Source organism: Alligator mississippiensis, chromosome 8 (assembly GCF_030867095.1).
Source record: "Alligator mississippiensis isolate rAllMis1 chromosome 8, rAllMis1, whole genome shotgun sequence".
NCBI lineage: Eukaryota > Metazoa > Chordata > Crocodylia > Alligatoridae > Alligator > Alligator mississippiensis.
In genome coordinates this window covers 20,451,605-20,476,427 of record NC_081831.1, presented here as the reverse complement: position 1 = coordinate 20,476,427, position 24,823 = coordinate 20,451,605, and the positions used below count along the sequence as shown (strand labels likewise).

The window sequence follows — 24,823 nt, the reverse complement described above, 5'->3', positions numbered from 1 at the left end:
GAACAGCTGTCCACCAGGGCACCTCTGGGTAAGACCAGGACCACTGGATACAAACTCCTGGAAGGCGACTTCAGGCTTAATTCCAGGAAAAACTCTTTCATAGTCAAGGTGTCCAGGCTGTGGAATAAACTCACTCCAGTGGTGGTGCAGTCATCTAACCTGGAAATCTTCAAAAGGAGACTGGACAGTCACCTTGCAGGGGTCACTTGACCCCAGCTGTCTTTTCCAGGGGGACTGGACCCAGTGATCTACAAGGTCCCTTCCAGTCCCTAACAATCTATGAATAAGTGAAAAAAGTTTCTCGTCTCAATGCAGCAGCAGTCCCAACCACAAAAGTGTGTCCCAAACCTGACTGTTCAGAGATCTAAACTACCTAAAGTGATGAGAGGGCAAAATTTTAGAGTTCCCATGGTAACTGCCCTCCTATAGAGGCTGATGAGTGCTACTAATGAAACTGAGCTTGAAGGCCTAATGAGAAGTTTGGAGCAAAAAAGTAAGTTTTCTCACTAGTTATCCCCACTGTTCTAAGATCAGCTCTTTCTATTTACCCGTCCTTAAAAATATGAATATAAAACTTTTTCATATACAGTAATCATGGTTCTGACCCACTAGGGTCATTTAAAGACTACAGTACACTTTGTGAGAATACAAGGTACACATTCTGTACCGTCAACAAATGCCAGGCATTAAAATCATAAAAGAAGTAGGTCTGGAAGGGACCTCCAAGGTCATCTAATCCAACCCCCTTCCTGAGGCAGGATGTTCCATATCCAAAACCATAATCTAAAACTCTACATAACACTGTCATCAACCCTGACAACATAGACATTGATCTGCCACAGATAAAGCACAGGAACCACAGAAGCCAATGTCCTGCTTCTATAAAAGTTTGTCAATATATGCTCAAGAGATCCTGGGTAGAGAGCCAGAGGAAGGAAAGCACCGTGCCCCCCCCCCCCCCCCCAAACAACCCCCACCCTGTCCATACCAATCTGACCATGGCGTAAAATTCCTTCCTCACCCCAATATGGAGCTTGGTTTCACTCTGAGAGGAGAGGCAAGAACCCTTTGCCAGGAACATCTGGCTTTGGTCCCAGCAGGAGCACTGGCACACACCAGTCAAAGTCCTCAGCCTTGGTTCAAGCCAACACTCAATGCCTCCAAGAGACGCTTAAAAATACCCTGACATGTAGCAGGAAAGGGAGGAGGGGGGAGGAGTAGAAGGGGGAACAACCAGCAAACCCTAGAAGCGTGGGAAACGCCCATAGTAGAACATAAGCATGGCTTCATCAAGATCATCCCCAACCACTGGCTGTCCAACCTCTTCTTGATTACCTCCAGTAATGGAGTCCACAACTTCCCCAGGCAGTCTACTCCACTGTCTCACTGTTCTAACAGTGTAGAAGTTTTCCTGGATATCCAATCCAAACCTACTTTGCTGGAACTCCAAGCCATTGGACCACATCCTCTGCAGCAAAAGAGAAAAGGTGCTTTCCCTCTTCTTTATGGCAGCCATTCAAATATCTAAAGACCGCCATCATGTTCCCTCTTAAACACCTTTGCCTCTCCTCATATGACTTGTTTTCCAAACCCTTGATCAGCTTTATTGCCAACCTCTGGACCCTTTCTAACTTCTCCACGTCCTTTTTAAAATGTGGACCCCAGAACTGCACAAAGTACTTCAAGTGAGGCCTAACCAGTGCTAAGTAGAGAGGCACTATCCCACCTATTGATGCATCCCCAAACTGCATTCGCATTATGCATGGCTGCACCACACTACAGACTTGTATCAGGTCTGTGATCTACCTAGACTCCCAAATCCCTTTCCACAGTGCTGTCATCCAGCCAAGTGATACCCATTTTGTATTTGTATTTTTTTTTATTATTCTTCTCAAGGTGTAATATTTTGCATTTGTCTGCACTGAACTTCATCCTGTTAGTTCTAGCTCTAGCCCAGCTTACCAATTTGCTGAGATCTTTATGACTTGTGCTTCCATCTTCCAATATGTTCACAATCCTTCCCAGTTTTCTGTCATCTACAAACTTCCTCAACAGTCATCCAAAAGCTTCCTTGAAGAGTGCCTCATCCACCTCCCCTTCCTGATTTGGTGACCTATAATAAATCCCCACCATTATATCGGTGCAGCATCTTTCACCTTTCAGCTTCACCCAAATGCATTTTGCTTTGATGTCTTCCTCCTCCTGAAAGTACCAGAAAGTAGCCTGGGTATCTACTCAGACAAGGTTCCTTGGGTGAATTTGATATCTTTTATTAGACCAACCCAAACGGTTGGAGAATAGTTATTAAGCAAGCTTTCGGGTTCAAAAACCCTTCGTCAGGCTAAGGAAGCTTCAGCAGTTGGTGTGTGCTCTTCCTGGATGGAATGAAAAGTATCTACTCTGCATTATTAGACCCCCTATAATTTCAACGGAAGCCAGGATTCTTCATTTTGGTATACGCAGTTGTATGGAATCTTTGTGGACTGCTAGAGAGCTGTTTTTAGTATGAGTGCGGTGAGTCCAGTATATTGTGCAGATTAAGTATTTTAGCATCTTTCAAGATGAAAGGTGCTACAGGAGACAGATGGTATATGTAGTTCTGTGAATGAATGGAAGATGTAAAAATTTAAAAATTACAGTCAAGTGGTCTGTCTCAAGGCCCTGCATAGATGCAATAATCTGGAGTACAGTATTCTTCCCTTCAACCCTGTTTGAGAGACTGAATCAAATGCTCTCAGCTATAGGTCCCAGGCTGATAAATTCACTTCCTTTTGCAGTATCATCAGAAAATATTTTTGGTAATTGACAGGCCATAAGACAAGTCTCTGGTCAGATAAAATTAATATTCAAATGCTGTTGCTGTAAGAAAGGATGTTTCTGGCCAGAGCACAGGTAAAGTCTTCAGAGGCACCTATATGATTTAGGCATCTCCATTTTACTTTAAACAAAAAAACCCCTCAGGTATTTAAAAGCTTAAGCCTGAATTTCATTAATTTTCAGTGACTCTAAGGTGCAGAGGCATTTTTAAAATGGAAGCTGGAGCTTTTGAAAAGGTTGCTAGGGCAGTTATCAGTGGCAACACCTTGGTGTCCCACAATAATCAAACAACCTTTCCTATATTTTGCCCAGCATTCGCACACTACAGCAACAGACACCAAAGTAATGCATGTAAAATCAAATACACAATTCATTCCATTTCATTATTGCTCTCTTAGGTATATGCAAGACATCAACTACCGAGGTGCAGTTTGCTGTAGTTCACTGAGCAGCCAATAAGAAAGGATGAGGATATTCCATTCACCTGGTCCTTGCAAACACTATGACGCTCCCAACTTTGAGATTTTGGAATCATTCAATTTTTCCATTCTTCCTTAGTACAACAGCACTTCGTGGTTTAATATTAATATTTTAGTGCATGTAAGAACTTGCATTAATGTCTACAAAGAGAAGTGATGGGAGAAACATTTTACTTTCATTAAGAGTTTAATTTGAAAGAAAATACATTCTAACTGTAATAAATATGACCCCCCTCAAAGAGCCACATAAACAGCACAATCTTTCCTCTAGCAAATTCTAGTTGCATCTTAATTAAGGCTGACAATGCCGGAAAGTAAAGTAATTCTATACAAAATAATGTAATACCCCTTTCTGCATTTTGGCCCAAGTTGTCACTTAGAATAAAAATTAAAAGTATTAAGGCCACTGTACTAAACAAAGTGAATAGCATTACAGCAATTTGCAAAGGATGTAAAAATCACTGAATGGTGACCAAATATAAACGGAGATTAATTTTGGTAAACCCTTCACAATTATATGCCATGGGGACATTAAATATGTGATCACTGGTGCAAGAAGGTTAATGAAGGGAATGACTGCTCTTAAAAAAAAAAAAAAAAAAAATTCAGGCTGTCACATCAGGGATGGATTAGATAAAGAAAGCTGGTATAGAACCAGAGAAGTGTCACTGCTAGAACTTAATCAAACTTCATGTGTGTTTTTATGCTGTACCTTTCAGTCCCTACACTTCTAAAGAAACCTACTGCATGAAAGTCACCACTTTAACAATAATGAATACTGATATCCTCTTTCCCTATAAATGGTGGGGAGGGGCAGTAGCAAAACAAGCAGACTTTGAACTGTCCTAAATTAGTGGAGCTTTTGCTTCCTCTCCAAGAAGGCATATCAGCCACTCATATTGGTTTACGTACTAATAAATAAATATACAGGAGTCTTTTCAGAGAGTGATCCCTCATGGAAATATTTACACTTGTGATGATTTCATACATTTAAGTTAATTCAGCAATAAATGAAAAACCTAGTTGTTCTAAGACATCAAATAGATGTATGTTGCACTCTGGAGAATCACTAATCCATAAAATAATTAAACACAAATCCATAGTTTTGCTATCTAAAATGAACCTAACAATGACAAGATACACTTATCCAAAGGTAACACTTTACAAGTGGAAACATTTGTTTTAACTGTTTCAAACACCATATTGGAAGAGAATGGGAATGGATCACCAAGTTGAGCAGGTTACAGCAGCGAAAGATTCAACATGTACATCATATTCTGGAATACCATATTTACTTGATTCTAAGATTAGGAGTTGTCCCCTTCCCCCCGCCATTTAACATGGGAGGGAAAGCCCCTCTTCTTGGAATTGAGTATGAGATGGTGGGAGAGCAGGCAGCTGCTGCCTGGCCCTGCAATGCCTCTGCCAACCCCCACGCTGGGTCCCCCCTTCCACCCCAATCTCCTCCCCCACCAGCTGAAGCTACCACAACTCAGCTGCCATGGGATCAAGCTGGAGCTGTGCTTTGTGCTCTAGGATGAAGCAAGGATAGAGAAGGGGCAGGGCAAGGGGCAGAGGCAGCAAGCAGGCAGGCACAAGTGGACTAAGTGCAGAGGGGAAGGATAGGTGGCCTGGAGGCAAGTGTTTGACCCCCCCACCCCCCAATCACCTGATTCTCGCCTCCTGATGGCCCCGCATGACTTGGCCCCCTACTGTCTGCTCCCCCCAGAAGAATTTAATATGACCTTCCAATAAGCAGACTCTATACATGGAAAATAATAACAAATTTATGAAGTTTTCCATGCACACAATCTATTCATTGGGGAGGGGGGGCATCTTAAATTCAGGGTTCTAACGGATTCAGGTATATACCTCAACAGACAACGCAGGGTGACCCTTCACTACCACTAGGTTCCTATTACTAACCCCATGCAGAAGTCTATCAAGTGAATGGGGAGTCCCCAGACACGTCAGACTCCCAGAGAGGAATATGGGAAAGGACAGGTATCCTCCTCACCCCAAGATCAGGAACAGCAGCCAATTTGTTTCTGCATTACTGCTGAACAGCCTCTTTAAAGGGCTTAAGACAAAATATGAACACACTCCCATTGGTGGATCCATGATTGCAGTGACAGGGGTGCAGCCACACCCCCTTCAGCAGTGTGCAGTAAAGTGAGTTTACTGTACATGCGCCACACTGCCAAAGGGGGTGTGATTGCAAGTGCTCTCTATGTTCCTGGATACCAGTGAACTCTCTGAGATTACCAGCATGTCAGCACAGTTCCTGCTGGGAGTTCTGCATGTATCAAGAGCTCTATGAGCTCACCAGCTGGTCAGCAGAGGGTCTGTCTCCTCCGCATTCTCCCAAATTCAGCAGCAGGAGAAAGGAAGAGAGGGGACAAGTGACAGCAGTGTGCAGCCCCTGGACTCTACAGCCAGCCTGCGTGGGGAACAATGGGCTGAACATGCTGCCAGCCACTCCTGCCCTCCGTTGCTCTGCTGCTGAATCTGGGGGTGAAGAGGAAGAAAAGAAAGAGTGAACAGAAGCAGTGCTCACCCCTTGTGCTCCACAGCTGCTTGAAGGCCAGGACTCTGAGAAGACCCCCAGCAGAAGCTCAGCTGATATGCTGTTGAGCTCTAAGAGTACACAAAGCATGTGATGTACAAAGGGGGGCAGAAGGGGAGGGAGGGAGGATGCAACCATGCTGCTGCACCCCCTCTGAATCCACCCTTGTGAACTGCCTTTCAAAACAGCACACCAGAGTGTGACCTTATAGTACTGCTACTTGAACAGGAGAGAAACCATCAATTCCAACTTACTAACTACTAATATTAATTATTAAGTACAGATGTTATGTTTAACAGTAGCTAGCAACACTCATTTGAAAATGCAATTTTCTTAAGCTGACACCTTTCTTTGGCTCCCTACATAAAATGATTTCTGCATACTTTTGAAAGCAAATACTCATTCCAGGGGGGAAAAAGAAAATTAAAAAAAACCTCTTTAAAGCTCTTCACCAAAAGGAATCACTCCTTTCTTCATAAGCACAGAGGGCTTCAAAATATGTATGTCTTCTCTCACAATGACAATAGCCAACAAAGCACCACAGGGAACAAGATGCTTCAACGTCAGGGCACGTACAAATAGACTGATGCAATTCTTGGAGACGTTTCATTGAAATGTTAAAACAGTTCAGGCTAACTTATAGCATAAAGCAGCAACAGTGTGGTTTACCCCCTCAGTCTTAAGAAAGGAGTGGGGAACGATAGTTTCCTCATGTAGTATTTTTTTTAAACGAATAGTCTTTCAAGGCAGATAGAAAAGCTCTTCAAATTAAAGCATTTTGTATGAGTTTCTTAGCAACAAGCAACATGGGATTATGGGTAGTTTCAAGCTACCAAAAATGTGGTGGTTCCATCACACCACAAATCAGTCAAGTAGCAAAGAGCAGCATTTTGAAGACAAAGGCTCATATTGGTATATTGTGGGAAATGGGTGAAACTGAAAAGACCGGTGGCAAGTTACTAAAAACAGCATCTCCAATATTGCATTCTGCTCCGAGTTGAGAGTACAAGGTTTGTAAACATTTAGGATTTTAAGACTTTTTATTATAACCATCTCTAAATTTAGTTTCTACCCACGAGCTGTTTCATAATTCAAGCACACGTGGGTTCTGTGCAACTCAGCTACTCCTCAATTTATGGACTGCTACGAATCTCTCATGTAAACCTGGGTGACAATCCTAAATTTCATAGTAGAAGGAAAAGTTCTAGTTTTTTTTTTCCAAATCAGTTAAAGCCCATGAGTGAGGTGTTATTTTCAAGAACAGGAAGAACTATTAGAGATTCCAGATGTAACTTTCTTAGTTGACGGAAGGAGTCTGTAAAGGAAAGAACTGCAGGAGAGACCAATTTTCAGGCTAGCTATTACAGCCAGGCAGAGTAACTGCCAGTTAAAGGGCTGCACATGCAGTACTCTGAAAATAATTCAAGTGAGAACCTATTTCTTCAGTAAGTCTGAATGACAAAAGAAAAACCATGTCAGAGTTAATACACCAGCAAAGAGGTACAATTAGAAGAACAGGTGAGAGGTTACATGTTATAGCTATTGACTTTACTCTAAAGGCTACTCCAGTCAAGTATTATATATTAATACTGCACATATTCACAATCATACCTACCTATCCCCAGGGATGATTTACCCTACTACATCAACCTTGATAGATACTGATCTATCCTAGATGAAAATTAAAATCCACTCACTTTTTGCTAGAGACAGAAGGTAGTACACAACAAAGAAGTACCTTGGAGTTAAACAAAATGTGTAATTAGACTTCATATTTTTATTTCAGATAAATCAAAACCTATGGACTAGAAACAATATATATGGCTCATGTAAGAGATCTAGTCAAATTCTAGTAGATCACAAAAATAGAAGTGTAAAAGCCCTATCAGACAATACTCATTTTCCACCTTGAAACTAAGTAATCTTTCATTCCCTCACCCTCCCAGAGGATGTGTATGTTAAAATGACGCAAAATAGTAAAGGCACAAACTGTCACGCCTCAGTGAATCAAGCTGCACTTTGCTATATACATGGATGAAAACAAAAATCAAGAGAAGAATTCAAAGTACTGTCTTCATATTCAAAACACATCCCCAGACTGCTCCTTGAAGGTGGCAGTATCCTACCTTATCACATCTGTTTCTGTACCATCGTTCTTATAGGACGCTTGAAGTTGTCTTTGTCGTGTGAGGAGGTCATCCAGTAAGCTTTGCCTTCTATCCCCCTCCAGCTGAGTTCTGGAGCCATATGGTTAAGGTCCAAACACAGAAATAAAACAGGACTTAAAGTTTTTATTTTCAGTATTAATAGCATCATGCACAGAAGTCAGATGTTACAGTAATATTAAAAGGAGTCAGAAAATGAGAATCTTCAAAGAACAATAGAGTAAAACAGCCTAAAAAAGCTAGACTCTTCTTCATGCGAAGAAAAGTTGCAACTCTTTTTCATACTTGATAGTCGGATCTCAGGACTCTTAAGACGCCTGGCATACCTTTTTCACACCTACATAGCAGAGGAGTATCTCCGCTCATCATCACTTGTCATATGCATATTTGTTACTTATGGTTCCTTAAAGAAAGGCTACATCTTGAGAATGTGATCTAGAAAGCATAAATTTCTTGGGGAGGGATGGTTTCAGAGTTTTTTGCACAAAATAAAATCACTCAAAACATGCATATGACATTCTTTTCAGGCTCTCTCATTTAAGAGAGTCTCATTTAAAGAGCTGTACTTAAAATGCACATAAACATTATTACTTCTATAATCTCAGCATGCAATAGTAAGTTGGATATACTAAACTCAACAAGATAAGGATAAAGTTTCTGCTCCACTCATTATACAACAAATAGCACATTTTTATTTTTAATCAAAATTACAATATAAACAATGGCCACAAAACTGACTTTATATGTTGGATTAAGCCTGGCACTTAGCACATTTCTTATTTTACTAAAGGTAAAGCTGATAATATAGATCTAGTGAGAAGTCTTCTGCAGAGTTCAGACAGTCAAAAAAATGTATTTAAATTATGTATTTAATAATGTATTTCCATGTACATTGCAAGAACTCTTCAATAGCAGCTGAAACAGGGCTTGGTGCTTTAAAAAAAAAAATCAATTAATTCAGTGAGTCTGAATGACAAGATTGCTGGAGTACTGCCATTTTTAGAGGTTGTTTGGGTTTTTTTTTAAATAAACTTAGAGGTAGCCCTTGTAAACAACTATTAGCCCTTTTCCTTAAAAAAAAGGTTAGCTGCAATGTAAGCATGTGCATAGCCATAACAACTTATATTTGCTTTCTTACATAGCAGTGGCATTTATCTGCTCCATGGGAGTCATTTGAAAAGAAAATTTTACACACTCAGTGCAGCATTATGAAAGTTCATGTTTAGGAAAGATTTACACTGCAGTAAGCTTGAACTTAATTAGAATTAAAAGAGTAGGATTTATAAGGCACCCCCCCCAAATAAGAATTTAAATCCCTACACAACTCAATCTTTCTATTGACTGCACAGAGCCAAGGCATCTATAGACCTGAATTGCTCTGCTGGCACCAGGCACATTTTTTTTTTTTAGGTACTGTGACACCCAAGTTGAAGCATCTTTCTACAACTTATATCAAGCATGCCTCCACTAAATTGCAAGGAGTCACTAGAATGAATGTGGCCTTATGCATGTATTTCTGATCCTGTATTCTGAAGTTAGATAGCCATGAAATTACATTTTACCTATCCACACCTTCTTTATCCTTTGTCTGAGAAGCTACTCTATGACCCTATATTTTGTCCATAGAAGTTTCCTCTACATTAGTGATGTACTTGAGCAAAGTTGCTGCTGAGGGTTGTTTTTTTTTTAACGGATGTAGTTTTCTGTGGTTCTTCAGGGAGATGGACATACCTGTTCATACAGAGACCTTAAATTCTCCCTACCCCAAGGAGCAGAAGGAACCCACTTTTCTACACTGGCTTCTCATAAGGTGCCAAAAGTACAGCAAGCTGAAATGTCTTTTTAAACAGAAAAAAAGTGAACCTGAGAAAACCTACAACCAAACAATGTCTCAAACCAAGAATATCAGCATCAACAGGATTCCACCACTGGGAACCGTACAATACTTAAAATAAGTACTTGAAACAGTAGTCAAGATTGCCAGCAACAACTAGTAATTAGGTCTTCCTCAAACTGTGTGTGGGGAGGTAGGAGGGGAAAAGGAGGGGGAGAGAGAAGAAGGAAAAAAAAAAAGAAAAAAGATTGTGGCACCACTTCCTTCCCATAAAAGCCTGTTTTTCCACCCACTCTTAAGATACTGGAATGAATGCTGAAATACTGTTTACATGGATACATTTGGTGTGTTGATATAGCTTGAAGCAGTAAGTCCTTCAGATGGTTGATCTTTTCCTTGAGATTCTGCAACAATGACCTTACTGCCACATTAAGCTGAAGGAAGAAAAATAAAAAAGATTTTTTTTCCAGATTACAATACAACTCTACAAACAGTAGTATCACATTATTGAGGGTGGACTAATACAAACCCAACTGTGTATCACATCACAGGATTCCCTTCTAAAACACCAGAGTGCTGCTGAGAGACCATATCGAGGATTGGATGTGTACAGTATTATTAATGCATTGCAATATCGATCTTTCCTTTTTCTACAGTCAGGTCCCTCTCCAGACTCCTTTTAGTGTTGCTCATTGTCAGAGGTTCAAAGGCTCCCTCTTCTGGTTCTCTTAAAGCTCTTTGACCAATCTCTCCTAGACTTTCATTTCTATTCCATTTCAGGTTTCCTTATAATTTTTTTCACTGTTGCCCTTTGGTCTCTCCAAACTACTGATTAAAAATGTGTATCCATAATGCTTGTGCAAGGTTCTTCAGTTTGCTATTTTTATTAAAAGAATACCAAAAATGTTATTCTTCTCCAAGCTAGCAAACATCCATCTTTGCATTCTCTAACTTTCCTCTTAATCACATACTTTTATTGGTGCTATTATTATTGCTGTTTTTATTGTATTTAATGAGATGATAATTAATGCTTCCTTCTCCTAGACATTATTCTCTTTGACTCAGCTAAGCAAAGTGCACCTTAGGAAACACATTAATTATAACTACATTGTAATAAACAATGGCTGTAAATAATAGCTGCAATTATTACAACTAATTACAGGCTTCCATATTACTTAAAGATGCTTCTTGATCATAAAGAAATAACTATACTGTGGTCATCATTCAGACAGAGAGCAAAGGTAGCTTAGCAGTAAGGATATATCCATTAATGAGCAGAGCAAAAATGACCACTCTGTCCTCTCACTGCTACTCACCAGCAACCTAGTCCTCAGCATTTGCTATTCACGTATTCAGCACCAACAAAACTCTTCAACTTCAGCACCTCTCTCCAGCAAGCACTAGTATTCTTTACAGCCTTAACAGCCTCTCCCCATAAAGGACTATTTAAAAAGGCTCAGGCTGTAGCTTTCTACTCGACTCCTGAAAGGCAATCTGAATGCCATTGCAAATGGTTTTTTATATATTAAACTGTCCTTGTAAACTGCAGAGAGGTGAGGAGTGGGATTTTCAAAAGTGCCTAATATTTACCAGCCTGAATCTCACCGACTTGTGCTTCTAAATCTATCAGGCACTTTTGAAATTCCTATCGGATAAGATGCTGAGAGCAGAGCGTAGGTCAGAAGCTGAGAAAGCCATGATTGCTGCAAGCACATTGCTCACCAGTTCTGCAGATAAGCAGCCAGAGGAGAAACCTGTGTAATCCACATGAAGTTGAAAAAACAGACAAGCAGTTATATAAACAGCACTGCCCAAACTCTTGAAAGATGCATGCCCCCTCAATAGACATGAAACCAACTGCACAGCCCTCCTGCCCGCCCACACGGTACAAGAGGCTTTCATTTAATGAACAAATTCTTCTTACTCTGGCTGGCTGAGAATCCCATGGCCTGACAACTGTTACATTTTTTGCAGACTATATGCAACTAATGGTAACAGGTAAGATATTAAAGGAATTTTTCCTGGGATAAAAATGGCTGACCAGCCACAAAAACAGCAGATCCATGACAAAGAAGTTGTCTCTCAAAAAGCAGCCATTTCAAACAGCACCTTCCCTGCCTTGCCAAGAAAAATTCCATGTGGCCAAACCTTAAACCAGTGATTCTCAACCAGGGGAAGTGCTAGCAGCATCCTGGCATGCCTTGAGATCCTTTCAAGAGTGCTGCGAGATGCTTTGCAATGTTAGCACTCTTGGGCGTGCAAACATGAATCACAAGATAAACCTAGAGATTTCAACTAGAAATTCACACTGTTTTAAAACATTCTGTCTTGTTGTGGTCTTTTCTGACTTCTCTGCAATAGACAAGCTGCTCCATTTTTTTTCTGTAGTCAAAAAAAATGAGTGATAAGTAAAAGCTGGAATTTTCCAAAGGGCGCCTTGAGCTGAACAAGGAGTGCCACAAACCAAGCCAGGGGTGCCTTAAGTCTTTGTCCTTTCCCCCTTCCAAAGGGATGGGAGGAGGGAAGGAAAGCAGAGGGCTGCATGATAGTCTAACAGGGAGCTGCCAGGGAGATTCACAAGCTGCCCCGTTCCTATTCCCACCCAAACACTAGTTGTTAGCTAGTCCTAGTCTCTTGTCTCCTACTTCACAGCCTTGAAGGCTCTTGGACTCTTTTTAAAGTCACAGATCTACTCATGTAGATGAGTTGTCAGCAGCAGCTAGGGTTTCAGCTTCAGTTAAGCAAGGAAGGGAGAAGGGGTTAGTTGAAAATTAGACTCTGTCCCTGCTCTATTCAGCCATAACTCTGGAAATGTTTTTTTTCCACGCCCTTCATTCTTCCATTCAAAAACAAGATGCATATTATATTGCAGAATATACTGCATGCGAGAAAGCATGGTAATTTATTCAGGGCTGACTGACTTTCATGGTTTCTCTGTTTCATTAAGGAAAACAGTGTTTAAGCATTTTCTAAACATTACTTAGACTTTGCAAAGACATTACATCTCCCTAAGTCAATGAACATCTCCCTTTAACAACACTACAGCATCAGCCAAAATTTTGCCCCAGTTGAAATCCATATCCATAGGAGTATTACCACTGACCATTTTGAGTAGTCTCAAGCAGGTGGAGTGCATCTGAAAGTCTTACCTTGTAATTTCTAAGTAACTTTTATACTCTGTTTTTATCCCATTCTAAATGGGATAAAAAGCCTGGCATGGCTCTATGAGCACTCATGGGGCACTGGCAAGGTACCAGAGAATTGGAAAAGGGCCAATGTGGTCCCCATTTACAAGAAGGGGAGAAAAGAGGTCCCCAGCATTTATAGACCAGTCAGTCTTATCTCGGTCCTTGGGAAGACCTTTGAGAAAATTATCAAGGAGCACATCTACAAGGGCCCAGCAAGGGAGGTAATGCTCAGAGGCAACCAACATGGGTTCACTGAGGGCAGGTCCTGCCCGACTAACCTGGTTTCTATGATCAAGTCACAAAGTCCATGGATGAGCGTGTTGGGGTGGATGTCGTCTTCCTGGACTTTAAGAAGGCCTTTGACATGGTTTCCCACCACATTCTCTTAAAAAACTAGGTGACTGCAGCATTGATGCCTACACAGTCAGATGGGTGGCAAATTGGCTAGATGGTCACACCCAGAGAGTGGTGGTGGACAGGTCATTTTTGACATGGAGGGATGTGGGCAGTGGAGTCCCCCAGGGCTCAGTCCTGGGGCCTGTACCATTCAACATCTTTATCAGTGATCTGGATGTGGAAAGCACGCTGTCCAAATTCGCTGATGACATTAAGTTGTGGGGCGAGATGGGCACGCTGGAGGGGAGGGACAGAATCCAGCTAGATCTAGACTAACTACAGAGGTGGGCGGATAAGAATAGAATGGAATTCAATGCAGACAAGTACAAGGTACTGCATCTAGGGAGAAGGAACCAGCAACACACCTAATTGGCTGGAGGGCCATACTCAGAGAGTGGTGGTGGACAGGTCTTATTCGACCTAAAGGGATGTGGGCAGTGGGGTTCTGCAGGGCTCAGTCCTTGGGCCCGCACTGTTCAACATCTTCATCAGCAACTTGGACAAGGGGGTAAAAAGCACCCTTTTCAAATTCACAGATGACACTAAAATATGGGGAGAAGCATGTATGCTGGAAGGGAGGAACAGGCTGTAATCGGACCTGGACAGGTTACAGGGGTGGGCAGATGAGAACAGGATGGGTTTCAACACTGACAAGCGCAGGGTAAAACACCTGGGGAGGAAGAACCAGCAGCAGACCTACAGGCTGGGGAATTCCCTTCTCATCAGTGCAGAGGCAGAAAAGGATCTTGGAGTCATTATTGATGCCAAAATGAACATGGGCTGACAGCGTGGGGAGGCAGTCAGGAAGGTCAACCGTACCTTGTCATGCATCCACAGATGCATCTCAAGCAGGTCCAAGGAGGTGATCCTCCCCCTCTATGCAACACTGGTCATAGATTCATAGATGTTAGGGTCGGAAGGGACCTCAATAGATCATCAAGTCCGACCCCCTACATAGGCAGGAAAAAATGCTGGGTCTAGATGACCCCAGCTAGATGCCTATCTAACCTCCTCTTGAAGACAAAGAGGCTAGGCCGCAGCTGGAGTGCTGCATCCAGTCCTGGGCACCGCACTTCAGGAGGGATGTGGCCAACATGGAGAGGGTTCAGAGGAGGGCCACTTGCATGATCAGGGGTCAGCAGGGCAGGCCCTACGAGGAGAGGCTAAGGGACCTAAACCTGTTCAGTTTCCACAAGAGAAGGCTGAGGGGGGGGAATCTAGTGGCTGTTTACAAACTAGTTAGGGGGGGGGGACCAGCAGGCACTGGAGGAGTCCCTGTTCCCTCGAGCACTACCAGGAGTGACAAGAAATAATGGTCACAAGCTGGCAGAGGGTAGATTCAGGCTAGACATCAGGAAGCACTACTTCACTGTGAGGGTGGCTAGGATCTGGAACCAACCTCCAGGAGAAGTGGTGCTCGCTCCTACCCCGTGGGTCTTTAAGAGGTTAGACAAACACCTCGCTGGGGTCGTTTGACCCCAGCACTCTTTCCTGCCATGGCAGGAGGTCAGACTTGATGATCTGCTCAGGTCCCTTCCAACCCTACCAACTATGAAACTATGAAACCTATGGGCTAGGAAACACCCTTCTTGTCAACACGGTGGCAGAAGGGGATCTTGGAGTCATTGTTGACTCCAGGATGAACATGAGCTGCCAATGCAAGGAAGCAGTTAGTATGGCTAACCGCAGCTTGTCATGCATCTACAGATGCAGAACAAGCAGGTCCAGGGAGGTGATCCTTCCCCTCTATGTGGCATTGGTCAGGCCACAGTTGGAGTACCGTGTCCAATTCTGGGTGCCGCACTTCAAGAGGCACGTGGCTAGTACTGAGAGGGTCTAGAGGAGGACCACTCACATGGTCCAGGGGCAGTGGGGCAGGCCCTACAAAGAGAGGCTAAAGGGCCTGAACCTATTCAGCCTCCACAAGAGAAGGCTGAGAGGGGATCTGGTTGCCATTTACAAACTCACCAGGGGGGACCAGCAGGAATTGGGGGAGGCTCTGTTCCCCCGGGCAGCACCCAGGGTTACTAGGATAACGGCCACAAATTGTTAGAGAGAAGGTTCAGGCTGGACATCAGAAGACATTACTTTACAGTTAGGGCTGCCAGACTCTAGAATGGGTGCCCAAGGGAGGTTGTGCTCTCTCCTACCTTAGGGGTCTTCAAGAGGAGGCTGGACAGATATTTGGCTGGGGTGATATGACCCCAGCACCCGTTCCTGCCTGGGGCAGAGGGTCAGACCCGATGATCTGTTTAGGCCCCTTCTGACCCTAAGCACTATGATACTATCAGATTTCTAGTGGTAAAATACTATAAATACAAAGTTGTGTTGACATTTTCCCTACCAGGCAAAGACATTTTTTCTGTTAAAACTTTCACTAGCCATAGAAAATGTGGTTGCTCAGCTGCAGATTTCTCAACATGAGTGCCTGTTATGACAACAAATATTTCATTGTTGGAACGGTGTTTATAATAGAATCAAACACTGCCAAATACTTCTCTTTAAACTGTTCTGAGAGCAAATTCCTGTTACCCTATTAAAACACAAAACATGGAAAAATGTCTTCATAGAATCACTTAGGTCAACTATATAATGTTTTCATTATACACAAGCTACAAAGCTTACACTACAAGACAAGTTATCAGACAATAATTATACAGCCCATTTTATTTTTTTTTAAACAGGACATTACAGTAAATGAGGCAATACACTTTGCCTTTTCTAAATACTGATGATTTAATAAATAAGAGTTCTTACTTTGTCTGCCTGTACAGCCACACTAAATCTGTAAAAGTAAATCATTTCTGCAATTCAGTGGAGTATCAGCCTGATAATTCCAAAATAATTTTTCCCAAAATTGGGTTTAATTACAATTAGCCAAGAGTCAGAGCTAACTAGCCTGTCTGACACATAATAGCACATACACTGCAATAAACTAGAACCAATAGTAAACATTTTTTCAGCTCTGGAAATCTGTACTATCGCTGGAGTCCCACATTTTCCACCCCAAAAGTTAGTCATTTTACCCAAGAACCTTTTTTAAAATAAATGTTACAGCTGGATTTAGGAGGAGATTCCCAAGACAATTCTGTTAGCACTGTTCTTTAAAAACCAACTTCCTGCATAGCTATAAAAAATACACAAAGCTATGAACCTGGCTAAGAATTAGTGAGAATGGAGAATATGAAAAAAATGAAATATGTTTTATTTGATTAGAAACATTAATATTGGCCATCACCCAGATGCCATGGATTAAGATTTCTGAAATAATTCTTACAAACTGTGAACACACCTGGCTAGAGAGGTGTTTAGAGTCCACAATAAAAGCTATCCCTCGTAAGTGACAACAGAGAGAGGATCTGAATAAGTATTAAGGGCACATGTATTGTAACAGATCACATGCAGAAAAAAACCCCTCCAAGAACTTCTAACAAGCCTTATTTTGATGTTGTCCTATTTATCACTTGGGTTCAAAAATTCATCATAGTTTGGAGTTTCTTTCTATGCAGAACTCTGTGATGAGGCTTTTAGGAGTTTATAAAAATAAAGGAGAACAACAACAGTCATTAAAGCCAGAAAATGGTGGAAGCCAAAAACAATGCAGATCAGAATGAAGGCACAATCCTGTACTGGCCCTACCAAAAACAGCAATTATTTTACTTAAAAAATATATTTTTCAGTAAAGCCCACTCATTACATTTTCAGGACCGTGCAAGTAGCTGCTTATTTTATGCTGCCAAATCCAGATTAGATATTGGAATTTTACTGACATGGAAATGGTTTACAAAACTGCCAATCTTCTTCCCTTTTACTTTGCCTACTAAGGCTCCCTACCTTAGTTTCAGCTCCCCATTTACTGTAAAGCTCACATTCTTTAACCAAGTTAGGAACATAAGTAATCATTTTTAATTAAATTTGTTCTCTTTTGTTTACAAAATATAACCAACTAAAATCCATTTTCTAATCCCAGGCATAGGCTGCAAGTCATATGCTGGGACCCATCACAGTAATACTGCCCTATGTCTAACTTTATACATCCAAATTACACAAGCAGTTCTTGCAACGTCTATTTATCTTGCACATCTTACTGATTAAAATTTATACTATACTTTAGTAATCCAGATTACTCAGGGTTTGAAAGCCACCAACTCTAGATTAGCAGTTTAGGTCTGACTCAGGTTGCTAGTGACGATATGTTGGTTTTTAATAACTGGTGTTGACATAAAATCAGTTGATGCAGTCAGTCTCTGAGCAGGAGTCTGTATCATGCATGCGTACATCAGTACAGAAAGACCAAGGGCCGAGTAAGCATGGAAACTCAGCTACCCTCTCATGATCAAAGATGCCTTAAGTCACAGAAAAGAGGCTGGAAGCTGGAAGGAAGCTTGCAAGTCAGGATGCACCCTATTGTAAAGATAACAAGTAGACAGTGTCCAGAACAGTGAATTCAGTATTTTTCATCCATGCAAAAAAATTATTAGAATAAGGTACTGATCCTGCAAATATTTTTATACTTACTCAACTTTACACAGTCAAATGAGAAGTCAGCTGAACAATTCACAGACATGAAATTAGGCTTGTGCAGAATTGGTGCCTAAGCTTTTTAATTGAAACTCTAAACAAAACATCCTCTGAAGATTTTCTCTTTGAATAAATGGGAAAGTAGAGAATCTAACAGTAACTGGCTAAGCTCTGAAGTCCCCTTTTCATTTGTGTCAAAGGTTTCAAGCTCTTGTCTTATCACTCTTTGTACTTACATAATTGAATCTAGAAACTGAAAAGCTTGGGAAAAAAAAAGATTCTATACTTTAAAACTTAGGTGTGTGCACCAGAACACATGCTATTCCATTGTTCTGAAAACCTCATCCAAGAGCTTTTCTTATAGCACAGTAAATTTGATGACAGCTTCAAGTGATTCTGAATGTCTGACATGCACCACACTAAGGATTTATCAATTTTAATGATTTTTTAAAAACACAGTGATATTAAATACAAGGTAAGTAGAAGCTCTATTCTGATTTTCATTGTATAAAACTTAAACTTTTTTTAAAATTACATGCCTATTATAATGAAATAGTTATTGCAACATTGCTTAAGCTTCATATATTTGAAAGCCAGATAAACCATTAGGTCTCTAATATGACCTTCTGCAAAATCCAAGTCATAGAACTTCATTCGGTTACCTCTGCATTGAGTTACTTTATTTAGCTAAAACATATCTTACAATTTTACATTCAATCTTGAATTTAAGATAATGAATCTGCCATAGCAAGCTTTAACTTCCTGAAACTATGCTGAACAAAGCTAAAGTTTTAACACTGCATTCATTTATAATGAAATATAAAATTTAAGCTGAAAGAAAAATTCACAAACTTTACGTCTTTCATGAAGATATGGTACCTTTGATGAACTTTCCCCATTTCTTTGACAACGGTTACGTTCCTGGATCTTTTCAGCAACCTCTTGTGCAATTTGACAAGTGGAATCATACATCGACAGCCTAAAAGTAAAAAAGATCTAAGTTTAAGAAAAGTTCTCCAAGTGACAACCACTGCCAGAGTTCCTGGTTTCAATCTCTCTTCTGTTGGTCAAGACTGGGCTTTGGGTAGATTTTCCTTTTCAGAAAATTTTTAAGGTTTGAGATACTAAAAACAAAGGAGCCAAACACAAAGTAGTTTCACTTCTAAAATTAAAGGCATCGGTAGTAACATTTGTTGAAAATGTCACTGCCAACTTTCAGAATCACTGGAGTAGCCACAGTATGGGGAAGTGCTGGAGCCAGCAGATGAGGAGTTAGGGTCATGGGTGAGGCAGGCAGAGGGCAGCCAGGGCTGTATCAGCCCTCACTTGCTTTTCTGCCACCAATTGTTATGTCTACTGGGGCCCAAGGGCCCCAGATTCTGAGGCAGGCCACTCTCTCAGGCCATTCCCTACAACTTCCAGGTGCCCACAAGCAGCCCAGTGGGCTGGATCCTACCTATGGGCACATGTTTGAGACCCCTGCTTTAAACCAGCATTACATTTCTGGTCCTCTGATGTGTGGTGCAACTTGTGGCTAACTCTAATCAGAGACCTCAAAAGTGCTCAACCAAGAACCCCCTTAGCCACTTCTAAGAAGAATGAGAGCAACAAAGATTGGCAATAATCTTTGTTTAAATCAAATTGGAGCATCTTGTAGAGGGACACATATTCCTGAAGAGACTTTCCTATAGTAAAGTCAAGGGCAGCTCCCATTATACCAGGTACACACAAAAATTCCCATTCTTCCTTAGACTATTTACAACCAGCCTGGTGATGGCTCAGAAGTAAATCAAAAGATATCAGACAAAGTAATTGTGGTATCTGGTTTTTATTTACAGTACTAGCTTGCATTTTTTAATAATCACAGAAAACAATTTTAAGTTATTATATATCACTAATAACAGCTTTTGAGTTACATTTTTCCTATTACAGCATAATCTTAACATAAGTGTGATCCACTAGGACTAACTAGTGGACCTTTTACTGTTAAATCAGCAGAGCTAAGAAGAAAACAACAACACTTAAGAAATGATTTCCATGTAGACCTAGCCCACTGTCTCAGATAGGATGCATTTTGTATCTAACAATCACATGAAGGAGGCATCAAACCCTACCTTGGAAGTGAAGTGAAGGGGGAAAGAGAAAAGGAGGATGGGGCAAGCCAAAAGGATTAAGCATGAAGGGGAATTACTCAAGGCAACTTTGTAGTTAATTTAATTTAATCTCAAATGTTTCTGTCCTGGTTTATGTTGTTTCTTTTCTACACACTGGTAATATCAGTACTTTCCAATGGACAAACTGGCCAATTATAAATAGCTCGTAAGACTGAGCACAATGCCAAAGGTACGTCAGTCTTAACAAGATTCCTCAATAAGTTCCTTAACCAGGATAAGGACCAGCAATGGACGGTGCATGAGACTTCGGATAACCAAAACAGGAAAACTTAACGTGGCCGGGAATAAAACAGAGGTAACAGCTACTTCTCTCCAGCAGAGGTTCCCAAACTTGCTTATTGTGTGTCCCCTTCCAGATTTATCAACATTTTACATTTTCAACCCCTTAAACGCCAATTATACCGAAAATTAAATCTGCCATTACACAGTTTCTCCCCCATACCCCCAGAGACGTCCTGCGTCCCCTCAGGGGTCCACCTACCAGTTTGGGAACCTCTATCCAGGATGGAAGCAGGTGCGGGCAACCCCCACTTAGTGCTCTTAATTTGGTTCCCGAGAAACAGAGCGTTAAACTAAACCGAGAGTATATGACTATCTGAGACAGTGTTTTTAATGACCCAAGACAGCAACCGCAAGCGTTGTAATGAAACTCACTGAGCGCCAAGTGAAATCAGGGATCAATTTTAAATGAGTGTTATAGTGAAACAGCGCTAGGCGAAACAGCGTTAAGTGGGGGTCGCCTGGATTTCAAACGCACACATCTCCGAGAGGCAAACGGGGGTCACAGTTGGAAACCGCTTCAGACCCACGGGCTGCGTAAGTGCTTGGCACGAGAGCAGCACCTAACCCTGACCTCCGCCTCGGCCACCCACGTGCGTCTCTAGGAAGCCCCTGCCCCTCAGGGGCTGCATCCTTCCTTCGCTCGGGGGGGCCGAGGGTGCGCGGAGGACTCCGCTTCGCCTACGAGGGGCCGCGGGGGCAGGGAGGAGAGGGGGTCGGGGGCTTCGCCTTCCCCTTCGCAGCCCCACGCGCCGCTAAGCGGCCCTGGGGGCTCGGCCTCGCGCTGCCCGCGGCGGCTGCAGGGGAAGCCCCTGGCCGCGCTCGCCTCCGCAGTAGTGCCCTGCGCCCGAGACAGACAGCAGCCCCTCCGCAGCCGGGGCCGACGAGCAGCCGCTCCCCTCGGCGGGCGCCGCTCACCAGGGGTCTGGAGCCATCCCCGCGCCCGAGCCCCTCAGCGCCGCCACTGGACACTTCCGGGTCGCATCAGCTGACTACGGCGAGCGCAGAAGCTCAAACCACGGAAAGCGAAGAGCGGCCGTCCGCGTCGCCCCGCCCACGTTCCTTCCCACACTGCGCACAGCCAGGCAGCCGCGCATGCGCACCCCGGTGCCACGTGCAAGGCACGTGGGGCTGCACCGCTGGTTTGCTGCACCATTTTGGCTTCTCAGTGTCTAAGCCGCGCTGCCTCGTGCGGAGCTTTGCCCTGTACCTGGGTGGACTGGTTTTCTTCTCAGGGTTCATCCAGCCCAGTCCCCTGCACGGCCCTATGCAGAGGTCCTAGCTGGCCAGTCCCCAAACTGCTTCATTCACATGCTGCCCATCCCTGGCCCCCACCTCCTGGTCAACCTCCTCCTGGCTCTGGCCCGCTGCTGTGTCTGATGGGGGAAGGAGGGTGCTGGGGGACTGCGGGGCTGCTTACCCTTGCCCTAGTGTGCTCCCATCTCTGAGCAGAGTATCACTGGGCAGTGTCACTGGCTTCTCAGACTCATTTGAGGGCCAGCGGTGGCTGTCCGGTGTGCTCAGCTCAGTGTCCCTGCTCCACACGCTTGTTTTCAACCTCTGACCATGCTCCCATCCCTGCTTTTTATTATTGGTCCCAAGAAATCTGTCGTCCCCTTCTCCTGTGGCCTCCACGCCTAAGGGAAGCCAATGAGTGACTTGGTGGGCTGGGCCCACACATTTTTTAAAGGTGGACAGATAAGCTGACCAGCACATCTATTGCTGTTTTTTTATTATTTGTCCCAAAACGTCCCCTTTTCCTGTAGCCTCCTTGCCTGAGGGAGGCCAATGAGAAACTTGGCGACCTGGGCCCATGTGATTAAAAGGTGTCAAAAAGGCCTGCCCAGAGATCAGCTTTATTGCACTTAAGCTTTCCTTGACATAGGCTCTTGTGCCTGTTTTCCTCAAGCCCCCGCTCCTGGAGTCTTGGGAGTAAGCAGGAGTTTCAGCTTTCGTTTAAAACCAGACGTTCCCAGCCTTTGCGGCTATAGAGGAAGGTTTGCCAGCAGGCCTAGAAGGGCTTAGAAACTGGAAGGCAAGTCAAGAGTTTTGAATTTTAAAAAATATTTACTGTTCTTGAATCAATGTGGTGAGGGGGATAGGACATGACATGGTTTTTGAATGTTTACAGGTAGCAATGCTCAGCCTGCAGAGGGGGAATTGGTACATCAGGGTCAGTCTGATGACGGCCTTGAATATCAGGAAAGAGGTTTCAAGGTGGAATTCAATCCAGTATCAGAGCAGACTGAAAACATAAAACAGGGCAGCGGCTCTGCATGGGGCAGCGCAACCAGTTGCAAAGGCAGTTCCCCAGGGCTGCTGCCCTGGTTGTGTCCCCTCTGTTAGGCTACTGGCGCAGAGGGCAGTGTTGTCAGCAATACGCCTCGTTAGGCAGCAGCCCCATTTACAATCTGAATTGTTTTAAGTCTGCAAAGGGCACAGGGTTCCAATCTTAAATACAGAGATTTGCATAATGATGCAAATTTATGGACAACCACGGATGGAAATTGGTGTTTGTGCACCATGTGCTTGCATAATGCTACAGTGTTTGGGTTGCAAACATTACAAAGGAATGTTTATTTGTTTAATACAATTGTTTTCACCAAATTATTTTTAATTCCATGTAAATGTTCCTAATAAACTCGGTGATCCTTCTGTATGGAAGATAATGTGTCACCTGATTCTTGCCCTTAGCATTTGTAGGACAAATACATTTATGTCAATTTTGCCTTTGAATTTACATAGCTACTATGTAACAGACAAACATTACTTTTTGTTAAATTAAAATTTGTTCAAGCCAATGGGTCTCTCTTACTGCTGGCTCTGTACAAGCCCCTATGGAACTGAGATGCTTTTTGAGCTTATGAATGCTATTATAATACCAGTATTATAGTTTGAATTCAATATTATTGAAACCTGGGGAATGAAAGAGCTGCCCTTTGTGTAAGGTAGTTATTAGAAGCTGTGAAGCACGTTGATGGGACTAGGTAGGACTCTGGGCAAAACATGAAAATGGCAGGGTAAAGGTGCACCTTATAGACCAAGTGAATCAGAGATGTATAAGCTTTCATAAGCAAGAGATGCATGAAGATGAGTCAGGGACATAAGGTACAGAAAGGTTAAAGTGTTCTACCAAAGGCTTTTGTGTATTTTTGGACTTGATATCAAATCAGTGTTCCCTCATTCTTTTATGTAGGAATTGCCCTGTCTGTCCAATGTAGACAGTAGAGAGGCACTGTAGCTAGGTAATGACATTGATAGAGGTGCAGCTGAATGAACCTTGGATGTTATAATCCATATTATTTGGTCCAGTGATGATGTGATATGCATTGATGAGGGTGCAGAGTTTGAATCTGTGTCTGCTGAAAAGACTGGTGCCTCAGAGTAGAGCTTAAGTAATCTGTTGCTTGAAAGACACCATTTGAGGTTGGGGAGCTGTCTGGAAGCCAGGACAGGTTGGTCCCCCATGGCTACCCTAAGATGAGAGTAGTTAGCTATGTTAATGTGAAGTCAGGCAGAAGGCAGGGTAGGTTACAGAGATCTGTAGCATAAGCTTTCCTGTACCCCAAGCTCACTTCATCAGATGCTGTGAAATGCATGGAGCAGCCTACCAAATGGAGAAATTAATTTGAATACAAAGGGGGGTGGGGAGGCAGGGAAGCAGTGCTGGGAGAGTGGGAGAGGCAAACAAGCTATAAACCCATAAAGACAAAGGGGTCACAAAAGCTAATCCAAGAATTGGGATAAATTCCATAATTCTTGTTCAGACCATGCTTAACACAATCTAGTCCGTGAATGATGTCTTGTTCTACTAGTTCCCATTCCAGTTCATCTTTAAAGTTTTGCTGTTTAAGAACAGCTGCTCTGAGGTCAGTGATGAGGTGGTCATCATTTTCCAGGAGGGGTTGAAGGTTATTAATGATGCATCCAAGGTGTTCAAACTGGGGGCTACAGAGGTATGTTGTTACTCTAATCCAGGCCTGTCCATCTTCTAGGGGCAGCTGGGAGCTACATGCCCTATAGGATGCACCGGCAGAGGCCACATGCTGCAGAGGCCACATGGGTGCTGAGGCCATGGGCCCAAGCTGCACACCATGTGCAGACATGCAGGCAGGTGCCTCCCTGCTGCACTGCATGTGGTACTGCACCTCACCTTCAGCTCCCTGGCCACAACCTCCCATGCTGCATTGTTCCACATGGGCACTCTGGACCACCAGCTCTCCTGGCATCATGGGCTGGCTGTATTACCTGACCCTATCCCCTTGGTGGAAGTGGAAGCGGAAGAGGGAGCGGGAGCCTGAGACCCCAGTTGCTGCTTCAGCCAGTGCTGGGGACAGTAGCAGCCAGGTGGGAGTCCAGGGGCTGCATGTTAATCCCTAATGGGCTGCATGTGGTCTGTGGGCT

The 24,823-nt window shown here is 42.9% G+C and overlaps 1 protein-coding gene across 3 annotated transcripts in view; it reads right to left on the bottom strand.

Moving 5' to 3' along the window:
• The window catches only part of STX8 (syntaxin 8), a 177,818-nt gene extending 156,374 nt beyond the window's left edge, over positions 1 to 21,444 (bottom strand). For 2 of the 3 annotated variants that reach the window (XR_009463854.1, XM_006271807.4), the window contains exons 1-4: positions 21,338 to 21,444; positions 18,846 to 18,945; positions 10,201 to 10,295; positions 7,989 to 8,099 (exon numbers count right to left, since the gene is read on the bottom strand). Coding sequence is in view for 1 of the 3 variants with exons in the window: in XM_006271807.4 (XP_006271869.3) it covers positions 7,989 to 8,099; positions 10,201 to 10,295; positions 18,846 to 18,945; positions 21,338 to 21,354 (323 nt within the window). In the remaining 2 variants the exon portion in view is untranslated. Of the gene's footprint in view, positions 1 to 7,988; positions 8,100 to 10,200; positions 10,296 to 18,845; positions 18,946 to 20,880; positions 21,272 to 21,337 lie in introns of those variants that run through there. The other variant, XR_009463855.1, reaches the window with a different exon arrangement.
• Between the last annotated feature and the right edge of the window lie 3,379 nt (positions 21,445 to 24,823).